The sequence below is a fragment of the Mustela lutreola genome, chromosome 4 (genome assembly GCF_030435805.1).
Source record: "Mustela lutreola isolate mMusLut2 chromosome 4, mMusLut2.pri, whole genome shotgun sequence".
In the NCBI taxonomy this organism is placed as follows: Eukaryota; Metazoa; Chordata; class Mammalia; order Carnivora; family Mustelidae; genus Mustela; species Mustela lutreola.
This window is the reverse complement of record NC_081293.1, coordinates 173443971-173460999: the sequence shown is the minus strand read 5'-3', so window position 1 is coordinate 173460999 and position 17029 is coordinate 173443971. Positions and strand designations below refer to the sequence as shown.

Here is a 17029-nt window from a genome sequence, read left to right as displayed (position 1 = left end):
CTGTTGTACGAAAAATGAAGTAGCATCGTAGACTGAGGCGAGCCTGAGATGGGGAGCCAGCAGACCTTTCTTCTAGTAACGTGTTCCACGCCTGGACGAGCAGCGTCACCTCTTTGGACCTCACCTGCAAACTGGAAGTTCGGGACTCAGTATCAAAAGTTCCTTATAAGTGCAAAATCACTGAGAGTAATAAGGGGCATTATCTTCCATTCACATGCTTGATGGCAGGATTTCTCACAGCTCTTCACCAAAGTTAGGGAGCTGGAGACACAACGGTCTAAAACACGGACCCTGTTCTCAGGAGCTTTGTGTCCCAGTGGAAGGAGCCAGGCCCCGTGTCCATACTGGTAGAAAACTTAGAAATGTCATGACATTTGTCTAATTAGTTTATTATATATACTTCAGATCCAACTCAATCTTAGGCAGGAATGCTCATTCTAGACCTAATGATGTTTGCCTTTTCTTTTGATTTTAGGAGGTTGTTTAATGAAAAGTGCCATAGACGGAAAAACGAAACATGAGGGTAGCAGGTAAGATATTTAATTCAGTAGAAAAAGTTTTATTTTTTGCGTAACTTATTTATTTAAATGGCTAATGGAGAGAGTAAATAATCTTTTTCTAAATTAAGAACAAAGCTGATTATATAACAGATTAAATCACTACTTCACCTCCTTTTTTTATGTAGTCAATACATCACAAATTGGACAAACTTCACAAAATTTTTTTTAAGTTATGGCTTTAATGTTTGTGTTCTTGCACATTAAGTTTATTTGCCTAATAGAATAAAATGCCTGTATAAATAACAATTTTGATAACCTAGTGAGACTGATTTTTTGTTTTGCTAAATTCTAGCTTTTTGAGAGAAAGAAATCATGAAGTTTAAAAGCCTACATCTTTTCTGTATATGTACTTAAATAGAAACTAGTGTACATGAACAATTCAGTAAAATGTTTGTTTACTTAAGGGAATATTTGCTGGTTCGAGTTCAATCTGCATAAGGGAGGTTATGTGTAAGAACATCTGTTCCTTAGGCAGCAGATTGAGGAAATTGCAAAACACAGCTTGATGTTCATAGTATTAAGGTAACGATCTTTAAACATTATAAAAAGATGCATAAATAACGGGAGAGGCTGATGACCTCTTCCTGCCTTGATCATGAAAAAGTGTGTGTTCTCCCAGCCCTGCCTGTCCTTCAGCACAGCCAAGACCCTAGAGGAAAGGCACACTTTACCTAGAAATTTCTACTACCTGTTTTGCCAACATAGAAGGTAACTTATAATTTCTCAAAAGCGAGATAGTCTTTCTTGTAATTATCGTCTTCTCACCAGCAAGTCAAGTTATTTTCCTATGGGGGGAGCATCTCTTAGAAGTCTCTAACGTCGGGGTGGGTGAACAAACGAGGCGTGTGCTTCCGTCCTTTTGTAGAATCAGGTGCAGGTGATCCAACATCATGCTCATTAAGCAGAGATACCCGGGTTCATAGATGGCCTTGTGGAAATTTAGAAATCTGTTCCCTTTGGTCATGAACTTACAAAACTATCCTTTTTTGAGTAGCTCTTCAGTTGTTGAAGGAAAATATTCCCAGAAACTAAAAGCTTGTTTTTGGTTTAAAAAATGTATTACAGTGTCTTTTTTTTTTTTTTAAATGATCTTTGAATACGGCAAGACTGACTATTGATGATCACATGTCTCCACATTATTTTTAAAAAGTACATTAATTAAACATGGTGATTGAAATAATCAAAGCAAGTTTTCTCTTCCTCATGTAATTCTACATTCATTCTTGTTGAAGTTAAATTTTCATTTGGTTCATTTCTCCAATTCTGGCAATTAATTCCAAGGTTAATTGATAAATAATTATTCACTGAGTACTTATTTTACGTTTGGCACTGTTCCTAGTGTAGGTCTTGAAGGGATGGTTTTGATGAGCAAAGAGAGAAGATTAGCTGTTAATTTATTGCCTTTAGTGTGATTAATCTCTTCTAATTTAAGAAAATCTGGTTGCTTTGAAATATTCTTATAGCCTTTATTTTTACAGTAAGACAATAGTGTCTAAAGAGTATGCTTTTTGGTTTGTGAAAAATAGGGATACACTCAGATTAGTGCAGTCCATGGCTAGAAGGAAGAGAGAATCTTACAGAAAGTTAAGAATGGGGGGACTGTGGTGTGGTATGGTCAGGCCCCTTTATGTCCAGAGTTGGATGGTGACTAGCTCTGGAGGAGACCTCTATGTAATGGAAGTTCTAGAACTCTACCAGTATGGAGGTGCTAGTCTGTGCTAGTCTTCATCTGCCTGCTCCTCTCTGGGACCATCTGTTTATTCTGTTACCAGCACATTTCTCCCATCTCGAACTTCTCCCTGCCTTAGAGCTTTTATATCCTCCTAGTTCCTCTGATAGTCTGCTGTCAGTGAGTAGGTCTTGGTTGAAGACTCCCTTCCGCTACTAACTATTTATGTGACCTTAGGCGAGTGACCTAAAAATTTTCAGCCTTGATTTCTTTTCTGTAAAATAAAAATGATACCTGGAAAAGCTGTGTAACTGCAATTGTGCTTTTATAGCATTTAGCTCTATGGAAGGCACTCAATAAATGGTGTGTGTGTGTGTGTGTGTGTGTGTTGTATACGCAGATATATATATGTACATGTGCGTGTATCTGATGTCTGTGGTGTATATAGCTTGTCTAGTGTAGGCTCAGGTCTCACTTGGTTATTGAATTTAGTCTAGAACTTTGATGTATTATAACCTTGATATTTTATTCATTTTAATATTTTAATCTTAAACAGTAACGGTTTCATGTATTTGTGGTAAGGGACAGGGAAAAGTTACCTTTGGTTGCACATGCTCGTGATTGCTAGGAAATGAGTGGTGAAGACTCATGTGATACACAGTCTTCAAGCCTTTGGTCATAAGTGATCACGAAGCAATGTGTCACCTCTCACCATTCATCTGTTTCGCAAACACTTGGTGAGAGTGCGACTATGTCCAGGCACTCTGCTAGATCCTTGGGGGTAAGAGCTCAAAGCCTGTTGGTATTTTGCTCTCTTCTGCACTAAACATGTAAGCAACTTGTAGTTGCTTTTGAAAATAAGTGATTTTTGGAGGGGAGAAGGTCGAAGCAGGCGGTGTGGGAGTTGATTCGGTTAGTAGTGAGCTTCTTCCCCGCCGTCTCATTTCTGTGTTTTTGGAGCGTTTCTAAATAGAAACAAGGAGTTCCGTGAAACCAGCACTTCTCAGTGTCGCTGGCCATTGGTGAGCATCAGCAGTCCATTCTCTTCCTGCTCCTTGAAGGATGTTGTCCTAGTTGTTTCGGGTTTAGAAATTAGAATGAACATACAGTTCTTCTTTACTCTTCCTTACCTACTGAGTTGAATTTTGGCAGTGTTTTAGGGGAATGTGGTAATTTGGTGTCAGAATGGAGCACCGGGCTCTGTCAGGATCCCTGGATCCTGGGCCTTCTGCTGCTGCTGAGTTACTTGTTATCATGTGCAGTTAGGCCTGATCTCTGGACTTTTGTGTCCTTAAGAGTGGAGAGATGCCTGTTGATCCCACCTACCTATTCTAGATCAATATAAAGTAAAATTTTGGTAAGAGAGGGCAATGGAGATGGTACAGGCAAATATTAGTATTGTTCCTGAATAATTAATGAGATGCTCTTCGATTCTTGGGGAAGGAGGAGGATGTTTCTTCCCTGTCATTTTCCATTTCCTTTCCTGTCTTACACTTTTGTTTCCTTTCCTAGATTTGCCTAGCTGTGGGAACAAAAGACTAGTCATCGGTTCCTGTTACTCAGTCAGTTAGCTGGCAGTGGGCAGTGCTAACTCTGTAGGGCGCTCAGAAATGGTTAAAGATGGGAAGGTCTGAAAGTCTACGAGTGTGTCTTGATGGAGCGTATCATGTAATTGCACTATGAAGCGTAGGTGACAGGTGCCAGATGAAGTCCTCTGCGATTCGGGGAGGCTAAGGAGAAGGTTGGGTACTCTTGTGCACCATCCCGGCAGCGCCGTCGGCTCTAAGAGGCAGGTGTTTTGGTGATAGGACATTAAACCTGTTTCATTCCACTCAAGAGTTCCTTCCTTAGCATCACGGTTGTTGCCATGGCAGTTCTACAATGTCCAGTGTTTTTGCGTTACCCCTGTAAAGCATTGCCTTTAAATTTGGAAAGGATTAAGACTGTAGCTGATGATGGTGTTCCATTTGCCATGGAACTTTGGTGTAGTCAGCCGGCCCTTGAGAGCAGGTTTGGTTCGTTGTTGGTGGTGGTGTGGTTTTGTTTTCTTCATGAGAAAACTAGGCAGATGAGTCAAGCAGTCCTGTGTTTGGGCTGCTAGCCAATCTGATAATTCTTTGATCAGGAAAATCCTCCCTGATCCTGATGGATGGTTGGTACAGTTTGTGTTGTAACTCCAGTAAAACTAAGATCCAATAGATAAAATTTATTAGTTTTAAGAAATTTTTAATAAACTTAAATTTTTTATGAAAATGCATTCATAAAAGTTGTGTGGTCTCACAAGCTCATGCTGAATTATTTCTGCCCTTTTCTAGGTGCTGCGAAGTTGGTGGTAGCTGTGGCAGTATTTTTACTGACATTTTATGTTATTTCTCAAGTATTTGAAATAAAAATGGATGCAAGTTTAGGAAATCTATTTGGTAAGTTCCATTTTTTTCTGCCTTTATTAAGTCTTACTTTTGATTGGTTGTCTATACATGTTTACCAGTTATCAGCTTTGAGTCACTCTGCTGTTTAGTCTGTCTAGAAAAGAAAATGTAATTATATCAATAAGTGTGACCCATTAGAATATTCTAGAATATACAATAGGAAGTCTTAAAATGAATTCGGTATAAAGCATTCTGAGTAGATTTAATGGGGTCTATTTCATTCATGCCTAGGACATTAATCATGGCATTCTAAATGAATATTCTGGAAGATAACACGCACTTTTCAAGTTGGGTGCTAGAAAACTTGGAACCAAATCTAGCTGTCACCTCACAAGTGGAGTAATGATAATGCATTCTAAATACCAACCATAGAAATCCATCTTGCTTTTTTACCTTTATTTCCTCCTGCATCATTTTTCTCTCTTTACCAGTTTATTTAATGCTCTATTATAAACATACCATTGTAAGCTACTTTAACTCAGTTTTTAAATAAAATTCTTAAGTTAGAAAAAGAAATTAACTTTTGAAATGTTTGAATAAGGTTTGGTTGAAGCATTGTTTAAGATATTAAAAAGTTATGCATGAAAAGTGAGAATATGAAACCTAGAAACAGTATTTTGACCCATGAGTCAGAAATCTTTTGGAACAACTTTGAGATCTCTGGCATAGTGAGTTTGGCTTTCCATAAATTAGCATTTGGAAAGGATCCCCAAACCTCGTTCACTTCTTCTCACATCTAGTTTCAAGACTCCATGAACCGGTGGTCCTCTAGCTTTAAGATCAAAGGAATCTCCCTGGGATTTCGGTATGCAGACTTGGATTCAGTGTCTGGGATGGGGCCTGAGAGTCTGTATTTCTAACAAGCTCCCAGGTGATGCTGAGGTTTCTACTCCCACGTGACATACTGAGTATCAAGGCTGTAGACAATTCTGTTGTGTAATCATCAGTTTCTGTATAAACATTTTCAGGTGACTTCTCTTAGAATAACTACTTAAAAGTACTTTTTATATTGCACTGAATTCTGTCTTTTATACTCCCCAGTAGTATCAGTGCACTGACCTTCTGTCTCCCGGGGTGCTCTTCCATACTGACGAGCTCTCAGATAGTTAAACCGCAGTCATCCTCCTTCAGTCCATCTTTTTTTGTAAGTTTTCATCTTCTCCAATTATGGAATTCCCCATTTTGAACCATTTCTCTCAGTGTACTGGCTATTTTCCTCCTGAACCATCTGTTTTTCAACACCCATTTAAAAATGTATCCAGGGGGGCACCTGGGTGGCTCAGTTGGTTAAGCATCTGACTCTTGATTTTGGCTCAGGTCATGATCTCAGGGTCGTGAGATCCAGCCCCCTGTCAGGCTCCACACTGGGCATGGTACCTGCTTAAGATTCTCTCTCTTCCTCTCCCTCTATCCGCCCCCTTAAAAAAAAAAAATATCTATCTCCCTGTCTATCTCTAGGATCCAGCATTGAGCAGTCATTACAAAGTAAAGTGACATTTGACTTCTGCCTACTTCTGTTGCTCTGAAGAGGCCAGTCTGATGTCCTTTGAGGGCACAGCTGGTTCAGTTGAATAATGGGGCGGAAAAACCCTGAAGGCATAGAGGACTTGTTCAGGGTCACTGGTGAAACAATGTGTGTGGCCAGGTCAGCTAAGAAAGATTGATGGTAAGGGAAGAAGATTATGGAGTGGTAGCTTGAGGCAGAAGCACGTTGAATGTTTTTTTCTATTTTGAAGTAATGTAGAGACTCACTTTTCTGTAGGCTTTGGGCAAAGATTCAGGGAATTACATGTCCATGGATGAGACTAAACAAACAAGAAACAGAGGGTCCTTGAAAGAAGGGAGGCAGTGAGGAATTTGAGAGGCAAAGTGGGAAGCTTGGGGGGTAGGGAAGGAAAAAATGAAACAAGATGGGATCGGCAGGGAGACAAACCGTAAGAGACTCTTCCTCTCACAAAACAAACTGAGGGTTGCTGGGAGCTGTGGGGGTGGGTCGAGAGAGGGTGGTTGGGTTATGGACATTGGGGAAGGTATGTGCTATGGTGAGTGCTGGGAAGTGCGTAGTAAGCCTGATGATTCACAGACCTGTACCTCTGGGGCAAATAATACATTATTTGTTAATAAAAAAAAATTAAAAAAAGAAAAAAAAAGAAGGGAGACAATGGGACCATTGGTGCATATTAAAAAATCTACTTTGAGAAAAGGCCCACTGTTTTCAGAGAAGAGTCTCGGGTGAAGCCCCAGCCAGCGCTTGCCCTAGTTTGGCTCTTCATCTCCAGTCCAGACCAACTGGTGAAACATCACAGGGATGTTCCATGTCTGTGTCTCGTCCGTGGTGTCTGCCTGTTACATCGCTGCCAGAGCAGTTCTCTTAATAGTCATGAACCTTTAGCACTTCCGACGACTGGAGAGTAAAATCAGAGTCTCTGCTTAGGATGTCGCACCCTCAACCTGCCTCAGCCCTTCTCACCTGTTCTCTGCCCCTCCCCTCCTCACCCCGTGCCTCTCACTCCCTGCACCACGGGTCAGGGTCAGCACAGTGTCCGTAGACACACACCCCGGCCTTGCTTCTGCCTGTTCCTCACTCCGTCCGTCTTTCTCAGCTCCCCCTTCCTCCGTTAATCCTTCTCTTTTCTCAGAACTGCATAAATGCCCCTTTTGAGATAAATTAGATTTGAATCTCCCCTCTTTTCCTATTAGAATGTGTAACTTCTTTTTTGAACTGTTAGTTCCTAATGCATAGTATTTATGTCTCAATTCGGCACTGATTTTATTCTGCCTTACGTAGAATAATGTCATTTATTTTCCATGTATCTGTTTACCCTTCTTAGAGAATGACTCTTAAGGGCAGTAACACCTTGATGCTTCACCCGGCTCTCATGCTGGGCTGTGCACGTAGACGGTACACGCTGATCGAATGGAGAATGAATGTAGTTTTTTTGAGGATTTTTATTTGAGGATTAGGATTTTTATGTGGAGAGGAACAGTATTTCCAAAGTGGGATTCATTTAAAACTATAATAGTTGAAAGGTCTCTGATAGTCAGCTATGAACAGAGGCTGAGCTACTTAAGTAGGATAGTTATCTCTTAATTTTCATTTTGATTTTTCCTAATTTGGGGAATCTGTAAGGTTTTATTGTGTGTTTTAGGTAGTGGATTTGCACTTTCTTAGGGCAGATGGCTTATTTTGGTATCATAGCTGAAGTCATACACTGTATCCACAAAACCTTACTGGATTCCAATTTATTGAGTTGTTGAAAATTTAATTTGTTGTATTTTAATTCTCATCATAGAATTAATTGAGCAAAGATGGAGGTAGGGTTGTCTTTGCCATTTGCTTGGCATCGAACTCAATTTACCAAAGGATGATTGATAAGTTTAACTCAACATTAGAATTGTTTCTATAATCAGTATACTGGTGGGTCTGCCCCTCCCGTGAGGTGAACTATAATAGTTCTTTTGGTGGTGAATTTTTCCTTTTTTTTCCCCCCTGTGTGGATATAATAGCTTACTTGATAGTTTTATAAATTTAGATTCAGGTTGATTGGATAGTGCTGTTATAGAAAAAATGAACTTAATTCTAGAATGGAAGAATGAAAAGTGTTCTCACAATTAGTTGAGATTACTAAAATACATTATGATTTTTTAAAAAACAAGTTTTTCACACAACCTTTTGAGATAATTGTGGGTAGATGCACATGCATTCGTGAGAAGTAATACGTAGCGATCCTGCCTAGGATCTTACATAGTTTCTCATACTGGTGACATCTAGCAAACAAGCGATCTACAGTGTCACAACCAAGATATCAATGTGGAAACAACATGTGTGTTTTAGTAATGATTGCATTTTAACAGTGTTAATATTCAGCATAGATACTTAACAACTAGTGAATGTATTAAACACATTCTGAATTATTTTTGTATATATAACTAGAGTACTTACTGTTCTATTGAAGTTTTGTTGAGTTGATTTATCTTTACCTTTTCAGATTTAAATCATTGAAGTGGTATAAACCTCAATTACTTGACATTATTAAAAACTAAAGTATGAAATCGTCCTGATTTCTGTAGCTTGACTTGTTGAACAGTATTCACTGATGAAACCCAAATCTGAAAAGAAAATTCTAAGTGAATTCATTTTCTCAGCTTATCCGATTAGAAGTAGATAGTAATGATTAAGCCATTAACTTTTTCTTGAAGAAAGTAAGTGTTCAGATTCTACTTGATATGGTACTTATTTCACAGATATTGGAGACCTTTGTTTTTCAGTCATTTTAAATTATTTTTTAAGAAATGTTCAACGATCATATAAGCTGTAAAAACAACCGGTAATTAAAATTAAATTCAGTTAACGTAAAAAATTCAGCAGTGAGCTTCTTTAGCTTTCCAAAGATACCTTATATCTTAACCATATAAAAGTTCAGTTTATCTTGATGCAATTTAATCTTGAATTATTTATGATCAGTTTTCCACATTAAAAATAAAATGGTGCCTGGCTGTTTATTTTCTTAAAATATAAAATTTTTAAACTTAAAAAAATGCAAACCAAATAAAAAAGTGTTTATTATTGTTCCTTAAAGTGAAAAGTTGCATACATTGAAAGAAATTAAGAATTAAAGCTGTCAAAGTAGTTGGAGGAATACAAGTTGCAGGGAAGGAGGGATTTTTGCTGACATGCTGTGCTTGTACTCTAATGTGGAGAACATCCTGTTTTATTTGTGAAAATTGACTTGTTTGGCTCTTAGGTGTTAAAATTCTCAGAATTGCAGGCTTAGTAGAGGGCTTTTGGTTTTGATAAAAGATAAAAATTAGTTTTCATCCAGTCTGGAAAGAACAGTCTTTCCAAGAGTTGTTTGTTATTTAAAGATTTTATTTATTTATTTATGTATTTATATATATATATATATATATTTATTGAAAGAGAGAGAGAGAGAGAGAGCGTGCGTGTGCAGTCTAGTGGCGGAGGTACAGAGGGAGAAAGAGAGAATCTCAGGAGGACTTGAGCTGAGTGTGGAGCCCAGCAGGGCTCGATCTCAGGAGATTGTGGATGCCCTGAGCTGAAATCAAGATTTGGGTGCCTAACTGACTGAGCCACCCAAGTTCCCCTGTTTCTTGTTTTGTTTTTGTTTTTTTTTTAAACCTTTAGCATCTTTTCTCTTTACTCTTACACAAAGTAAATGGAGGTGAAGTTATGTATTTAAAAAGCCTGATGATTAAGAAACTGGTTTTCCCTAAATCTTATCCCAGTAACATTTTTTGAATTAAGTAGCATTTATCCCTCTCTTTTTTTTTAATCTCAAATTTTACAAGCAAACTAGTTTGACCATGTTACAGGCTCATCCCTGACTTTTCTTCTACCTCCCTTTGCTCAGCCACACTCTTCTCTGGGCGTTAGTTGATTATTGATGTCTCTGAATTCTGTCCTCAGCCCCCTGACTTTAAATCCAGTGACTTCTCTGGGTAGCCTTATTCTTTGTCAACTTTCCTGTTGGTATCTTCATCCCAGATCTCATTTAGAGCTGGGTTTGAGACTTTCCCACTTGGATCTTCTCCAAGTATCTAAAATTGACAGGGACAACACAGACTCTTTCCCTACCCCTGTCTCCTCACTAAGCTATGAGCATCTGAGTGCAGACATGGTGTTTTTATTCATTGGTTCATGTGAATGAATAAATGAAGACTTCTAAAGCCAAGTGTCCAAGAGGTAAACTTGATTTCTCCCTTTCCATCATCCCTCTGTCTGGTCTGTTCGCAAGTCCCGTCAGTGTTGCTTCCTTAGTTGTTCTGAACTGGTCTACTTGTTTCAAACCCACAGTCATTAACCTTTGTTCTAGCTGCTGCATACTGTAGCAGCATCCTTGCCCTTGCCCTTTGCCCTGGGAGTCTTGAATCATCTGCCATCAGAAGGGTTGTTCTGAAAGCTCCCTGTTCTGGCTTCCTGCTCTGAGCAGGACTAGCAGTTTTTATGCATGTGATCAGAGGACCTCGGACATTTCCCATTTTGTGATGCAGCATGAGTTTGAGTGCTAGAGTGAAATAGGACTTTGAAAATTATTTCTGGGGGTGCCTGGGTGGCTCAGTGGGTGAAAGCCTCTGCCTTCGGCTCAGGTCATGATCCCAGCGTCTTGGGATAGAGCCCCACATGGGGCTCTCTGACAAGCAGGGAGCCTGCTTCCCTTCCTCTCTCTCTCTGCCTGCCTCTCTGCCTACTTGTGATCTCTGTCTGTCAAATAAATAAATAAATAAAATCTTAAAAAAAAAAAAAAAAAACGATCTCTGCCAGTTATTAATTATGACTTGAAACAAATCAAATCAGCAAACCTCTCAGTCCCCAGTTTCTTTCTCTTTGAAATAGGGATGATGATTGAATCAGTAATACAGGCAAAAATACAGCTCTTACACAGCTGCACATTGTAAGAGCACCCAGCATATATGAATGAGCTCTGTTTTATTACCTCTGTTCTAATCCCACTGTCTTTCTTGTATCTTGTTACCATAAGTTAAGCAGACCAGAATTTCTGATTTGAACAGTGTTTTTCGGTAAATATCTTAACACCTGTGTCTGATGATATGTGTTTGTTCAGGCCAAAGTGAAGTTGAGAATATCTAGTGTTTATGCTGCTAATCGCTCTTTGGGCTTTTATTTTCTTGTTTATAAAAGTGAGAGCGTTGGACCAGGTGATCTCTAGAATTGATGTTTCCCTTACTTTTATGACATAATTAAGGAAATTAAAAGAATGAGCCTAGTAGTCCCAGCACTCTAATTTACTAAGTAATTTTTTTTTCTTCAGGCCTTTGTCCTTATCCATGAATACTTTTTGTACTTCTAGATAAGGCTTGTGTTTTTTGCTTTATTTCATGCATTAGACTTTCTCCATGTTACCCCATGGTAACCCCATGCCTTTATGATTTCAGTGGTGCATAATATTCTGAGTGTTTTATAGAGTTAACGAGCCTTCATTTACTTGGTCATTTTCAACCCTTTTTAAACATTTACATATTATTTTTCAGCTTTAACTTTCTGTTCTTCAGTTTGAGTTCTGGACTTAGAGGAAGTTCTCAATTATCTAAAATAGTACAGAACTAAAAACCCAGGGGCTATTTATAGTCAAACAGCTGACAAATATTTGTGACACCACATACTCATTAGCCAAATCAGGAAGTGGCTGCCCACAGTATTATTGATGATTTGAACTGTTATCCCCTAGGCTGGGATCAGATGTTAGTGCTCTTAAAAAGCTCTAAGTATAGATGGCCATGTTGAGATCTACTGCATTGAAGTTAAGATTTAATCATAGGGTTCTGGCTTCCTTGAACTGATAAATTATAAAAGTCTTAGTAGTTGACCTTATTTTGTTTATTATGCCTAATACATTTCTATTCTAGAGAAATTAAACTCACTACCACCATCCCTCTTGTGTTCCCCATCCCCCGAATCTCCTAGCCTAACCACTGAGATAAGTTCATGTATATTCTTCAGGATTTTATGTGCATGTATACACAACACCATACTAGTTACTGAGTGTATATTTAAGGTCATTTAAAGGGAAGTTTGAAATAGTGTGTGATATCAGTTACATGTGAAATCTAAAAAGGACAAACTCAGAGAAACAGTAAAATGGTGGTTAGCAGGGGTTGGAAGGGAGGTACGGGGGAGACTTCGCCCAAAGGGTCCAAACTCCCAGTTATAAGATTAACAAGTTTGGGATCTCTAATGTAGCATGGTGATCACAGCCGATATTACTGAATGTTGATTAGAGAGTAGATCTTAAATATTCTCTCCACAAGAAAGAATTGGTAACTGTGTGAAGGGAAGGAGGTGGTAGCTAATACTATACTGGTTATCATTTTGCAGTTGATAGATGTATCAGGTCAGCATATGGTATGCCTAAACTTACACAGTGTTCTATGTTGATTATGTCTCAAGAAAGCTGGGAAAATTTTAAAAAGAAATTTAAAAAGAAATTAAGTTTGTAAGGTATCTTTCTGATTCGGATTTAAATTATAACTAGAAATAAAAATAAAATGTAAAGAAAGAATAAAATGTTCTATCAGTAATAAAATACTACCATCCGTAATTCCTCTGAATAATTGTTTTTAATGAGTTTTGTAGTTACTTTCACATTTTTTCTCTAGAGGGATATATTCTGGTTTTTTTTTTATTGTATACCGAGCAAAAATTCAGGCACTTTCATTTTTATGAGTCTGTTAGTTCCAAATATGTTTAAAAAGTGAACCCTTGACAGTAGCTTTATTCCTTCTAACAAAGAAAACCTTTTCTTTTTTTCCTAGCAAGGTCAGCATTGGACACAGCTGCACGTTGTAAGTATTTCATTTAAATATTTTGCACATGGTTTATTCTGTTTTATCTTAGGCATATGATGACTTGTATTCAAACAATGGAGAGATTTCAGCTTGAGCAAAATTGAATTAAAACTTTTTAAATTACAAGGATGCTGTTTGACTGGACCACTCAACATTCTTGGTATAGAACAGTATTCATAATGGATGTTTTGTTTTATTAGTGTTTTTAGTTTCGGTGGTATATAAGTACAGAAAATGTGTGAAAGAAGAATTCCTTGTTAGAAGTAGAACATGAGCAGGTATTCAGTGATGTGTTAGGCTTTTTACTCATTCTAGAGTTAACCATGCGTTGTGAGTATATGGACTAGAAATGTCAAGCAGCAATTCAAAACCTCCCCCATACTGAATTTGTGTTAAAAGATGTACTTTATATAAGAGGGAGAAAGAGAAAGAGAGCAAGCATGAGCAGGAGGAGTAGAGGGAGAGGGAGAAAGAATCGTAAGCAGACTCCCGGCTGAGTGCAGAGCCCTATGCGGGGCTTAGCCTCAAGACCCTGAGATCATGACCTGAACTGAAACCGAGAGTCTGTTGCTTGACTGATTGTGCCACCCAGGTGCCCCTCCCCATCCTGAATTTTAAAAATAAACTTAAAAATAATTAGAAGGGAGATGGTTGGAGGATGGGCAAAAAAGGGTGAAAAGGAATAGGAGAAATACACTCCCGAGTTTAAAAATTAACAAGCCAGAGGCATAAAAGCTATAGTGTTGAGAATATAATCAGTTCTATTTTGTTAGTGTTGTCTGGTGACAGATGGTAGCTACACCTGTGAGCTTAGCATAATAACATAGAGGATTGTTGAATCACTGTGTTATACCCCTGGAACTGATGTAACCTTGTTTACTAAATTAAATTTAAAACTCTTAAAAAATAAAAAAATTAGAGAAAAATACATTTACCTTCATCAGGATCAATTGCTTGTTTCATTTATGTCAATTATTAGCTTGTTTCCTAGGAAGTTCTGTTTTTCGTTTTGTTTTGTGGTTCTTTGAAACCCTCAGGGGAAAAGAAAGACATGTATTTTAAGATATGTATTTATTCTTACATAATGCTCTTTGTGGTTTAAGATAGGAAACAAACTGATTAGAGTCTACTAATACTTTTTTAAAAAAATTTCTCCCTAAAGCTACAAAACCTCCCAGATATAAATGTGGAATCTCAAAAGCTTGCCCTGAAAAGCATTTTGCTTTTAAAATGGCAAGCGGAGCGGCCAATGTGGTGGGACCCAAAATCTGTCTGGAAGACAATGTGTAAGTATTTATCAGTTTGGAAGTATATGGTATGGTGTTAAATTACAACAACTTGACCCTGAGTTTAATGGATCTTTTGAAAATGTATTGGGCGGGGCGCCTGGGTGGCTCAGTGGGTTAAGCCGCTGCCTTCTGCTCAGGTCATGATCTCAGGGCCCTGGGATCGAGTCCCGCATCCAGCTCTCTGCTCAGCAGGGAGCCTGCTTCCTCCTTCTCTCTGCCTGCCTCTCTGCCTACTTGTGATCTCTCTCTGTCAAATAAAATCTTTAAAAAAAAAAAAAAGAAAATATATTGGGCGTATTTTAAAGAAAATGGCAAGCGGAGCGGCCATTTTAAAGAAAAGTGATTTCAGTTTTCATGATACGATTTTTTCTCCCTCAAATTTAAAGAGCCTTAAAATTCTGAAATTTCATAGTAGAGTGACATAAGACTGCAGCATTTATCCAGCTTCCTCTGAAGACCAGGGATTTCCTCTGTGTAAATCCTCTTGATCTGTGCTGTCCCATCTGGTAGCCATAGACACGTGCGACGCTTTAATCCTGATTCTTAAGTAATCTGGGAAAAGTTAATTCATTTAAATGAATTAAAATTAAAAAGTTAGTTCCTCAGTCACTCTAGCCACATTTCAGGTGTTCGGTGGCTGCCCGTGGCTGGTGCCTGCCCCGCCGAACACCCAGCATTTCCACCGTCGCAGAAGTCCCATTTGACAGCACTGCGCTTGGTAATGAAAGCGCTGCCTTTCGAGCCCTTTGTTTTAACTGTGTGTGAAATAACCCAGTGCTGACCTCCCCCTGTTGCGACACACAGCTGTGTGCCACTTCCCGGAATGGTTTTCTGTACTGAGATGCTCTACCAAGTCAGTTTTTAAGTTTTTAGTCTCCTGCCTTAGGGTTGACTGTCACTTGTATGTGAAGTTAGAGTCTGAAATCACAAGCCCTCCTTTTAGTGGGTTGCCCTGAATCTGCTCCTCCCTGGAGAGTGAGGCGCATGAGCTGTGCCGAGCCGCGGGTGTGGTGCAGAGCCAAGGGCGTGGGTGAGATGAGGTTGAGGAATCCGGGCCAGGCCAATGGGAACTTAAGGGCCATGCAGGTAGGGAGATGGCATCTTTTTCTGAGTGTTTGAGTCATCGAAGGTTTTAATGATTTCATTTATGTTGAAAAAATTATCTGACTGATGTATAAAATGATTTGAGAAGCAGAATAGAGAGAACAACTGGAAAGCCTTTGCCAGTTGCTTCCAAAGCTCTTTGACTCTGCTCTTCTCCACAATGTAACAGAGTTTTCTTCATGCACATTCACTAAATATATAAATAGATCTAAAAATATGTAAGTAGAAATTTTAATATTTTCCTGCACATGCCCTGAGTACATGCACACTCATTTTGGGGATGACCAGTCCAGATCAGTGCTTCTGAGTGGGGATGATTTTTCTCCCCGGGGGGCATTTATCAAGGTCTGTAGGCGTTTTGAAAGGTCGTAGCTACAGTGGCAGTACTTGCGAAGGCTGGCGTGCTCTGACGTGTTCCTCCAGTGTGGCAGGACAGCCTTTCTACATGAGTTATTACGTCCATAATGTCATCATAGGCTGATTTTGAGATAGCCCAATATAGACAAAAGATGATATTAAGATTCAGGGGTGGTTATGGTTTTAAGGACAGATTAGATGCATCAGATATATTTTGGAGATTAACATGGATTTCAAACTTCTCATTAGTTTGGAATAGAAAATCCTGGGTATAAACATCAAGTGTCACCAAATACAGAAATTGTAGCTTCTTTTTATTTTGCTTTAGAGAACCCATTATACAGCTTTTATTTTAGGCATATACTCATTTGATTTTCAGTTTACATGAAGTTGATATTATGATAATACCTCACCTTTTATTATAATATTAATGTTTGGTATAGGAATATATAGCAAACTATTTTGATGGATTTGTTCATTTGCTTTACCTTGAGGATGTTTTTGACTGTAAGGATCAAGAGGTAAAATCAGGGAGAGTGTATAAGTACTTATATAACCATTTAAAGTATAACCATTTAAAAATACAAAAACCATTCTAAGCTCATAAATAATAAACAAACAAAAAAACCCCCAAATAAACAGGTAGTTGGCTAGATTTTTCCTAAGGGCTGTAGTTTGTTAAACCCTGCTCTAAACTAGTCATTTTAAGATGTGGTAGTTAAAACATAAACTAGGCCTTTGAAACAAAACTATGTTCAAAGATGTGGAATCTGTCTACAGATTATATAGTTTTTTCTTTAGATTTTTGTCTGGAGGTGTGGAACTGTGGTGGGGGAACCTTCATGAAAGATAAAAGAAAACATTTCCACTTGTGTTAATAAGACCAGTTTATATATTTATAAACTTACACATTTAAAAATCTTCGGTCGTTTGTCATTTCCTAGTTACAGGATTTCCCTGCCTTCCAGGTTTTAAAACTTGATTGGCTGCTGCCCTCTTGTGGGAAGCCTGTGCTGTACTCCTCTGTTGCGTGTGTTTCTCTGCTTTGAGAGACTCAGCAGCATATACTCCATGATGGGGAAGACACTGGGAAATTGTAGTTATTAACTATTAAGACACCGGGGTACATAATTATTAATGTAACAGGTTAATCATAGCTGTTGCTTCTTAACACTAATGATGGAGTTCGGGAATATATTTCTCACAGGAGCAGAGCAAATGCATTTTGAAACTCTCCTCTTTTGGGCAGCACATTTAGGTGGTTTCCTTTCCACATTTAGTTGGATCACCTTTCAG

The 17029-nt window shown here is 38.5% G+C and overlaps 1 protein-coding gene across 3 annotated transcripts in view; it reads left to right on the top strand.

Moving 5' to 3' along the window:
- Window positions 1-17029, top strand: part of FAM3C (FAM3 metabolism regulating signaling molecule C) — a 189728-nt gene that overhangs the window by 142447 nt on the left and 30252 nt on the right. For all 3 annotated transcript variants that reach the window (XM_059171689.1, XM_059171688.1, XM_059171690.1), the window contains exons 2-5: window positions 476-530; window positions 4545-4649; window positions 12951-12980; window positions 14146-14269. In XM_059171689.1, coding sequence (XP_059027672.1) covers window positions 518-530; window positions 4545-4649; window positions 12951-12980; window positions 14146-14269 — 272 coding nt within the window. In that variant the 5' untranslated portion in view covers window positions 476-517. The remainder of the gene's footprint in view (window positions 1-475; window positions 531-4544; window positions 4650-12950; window positions 12981-14145; window positions 14270-17029) is intronic.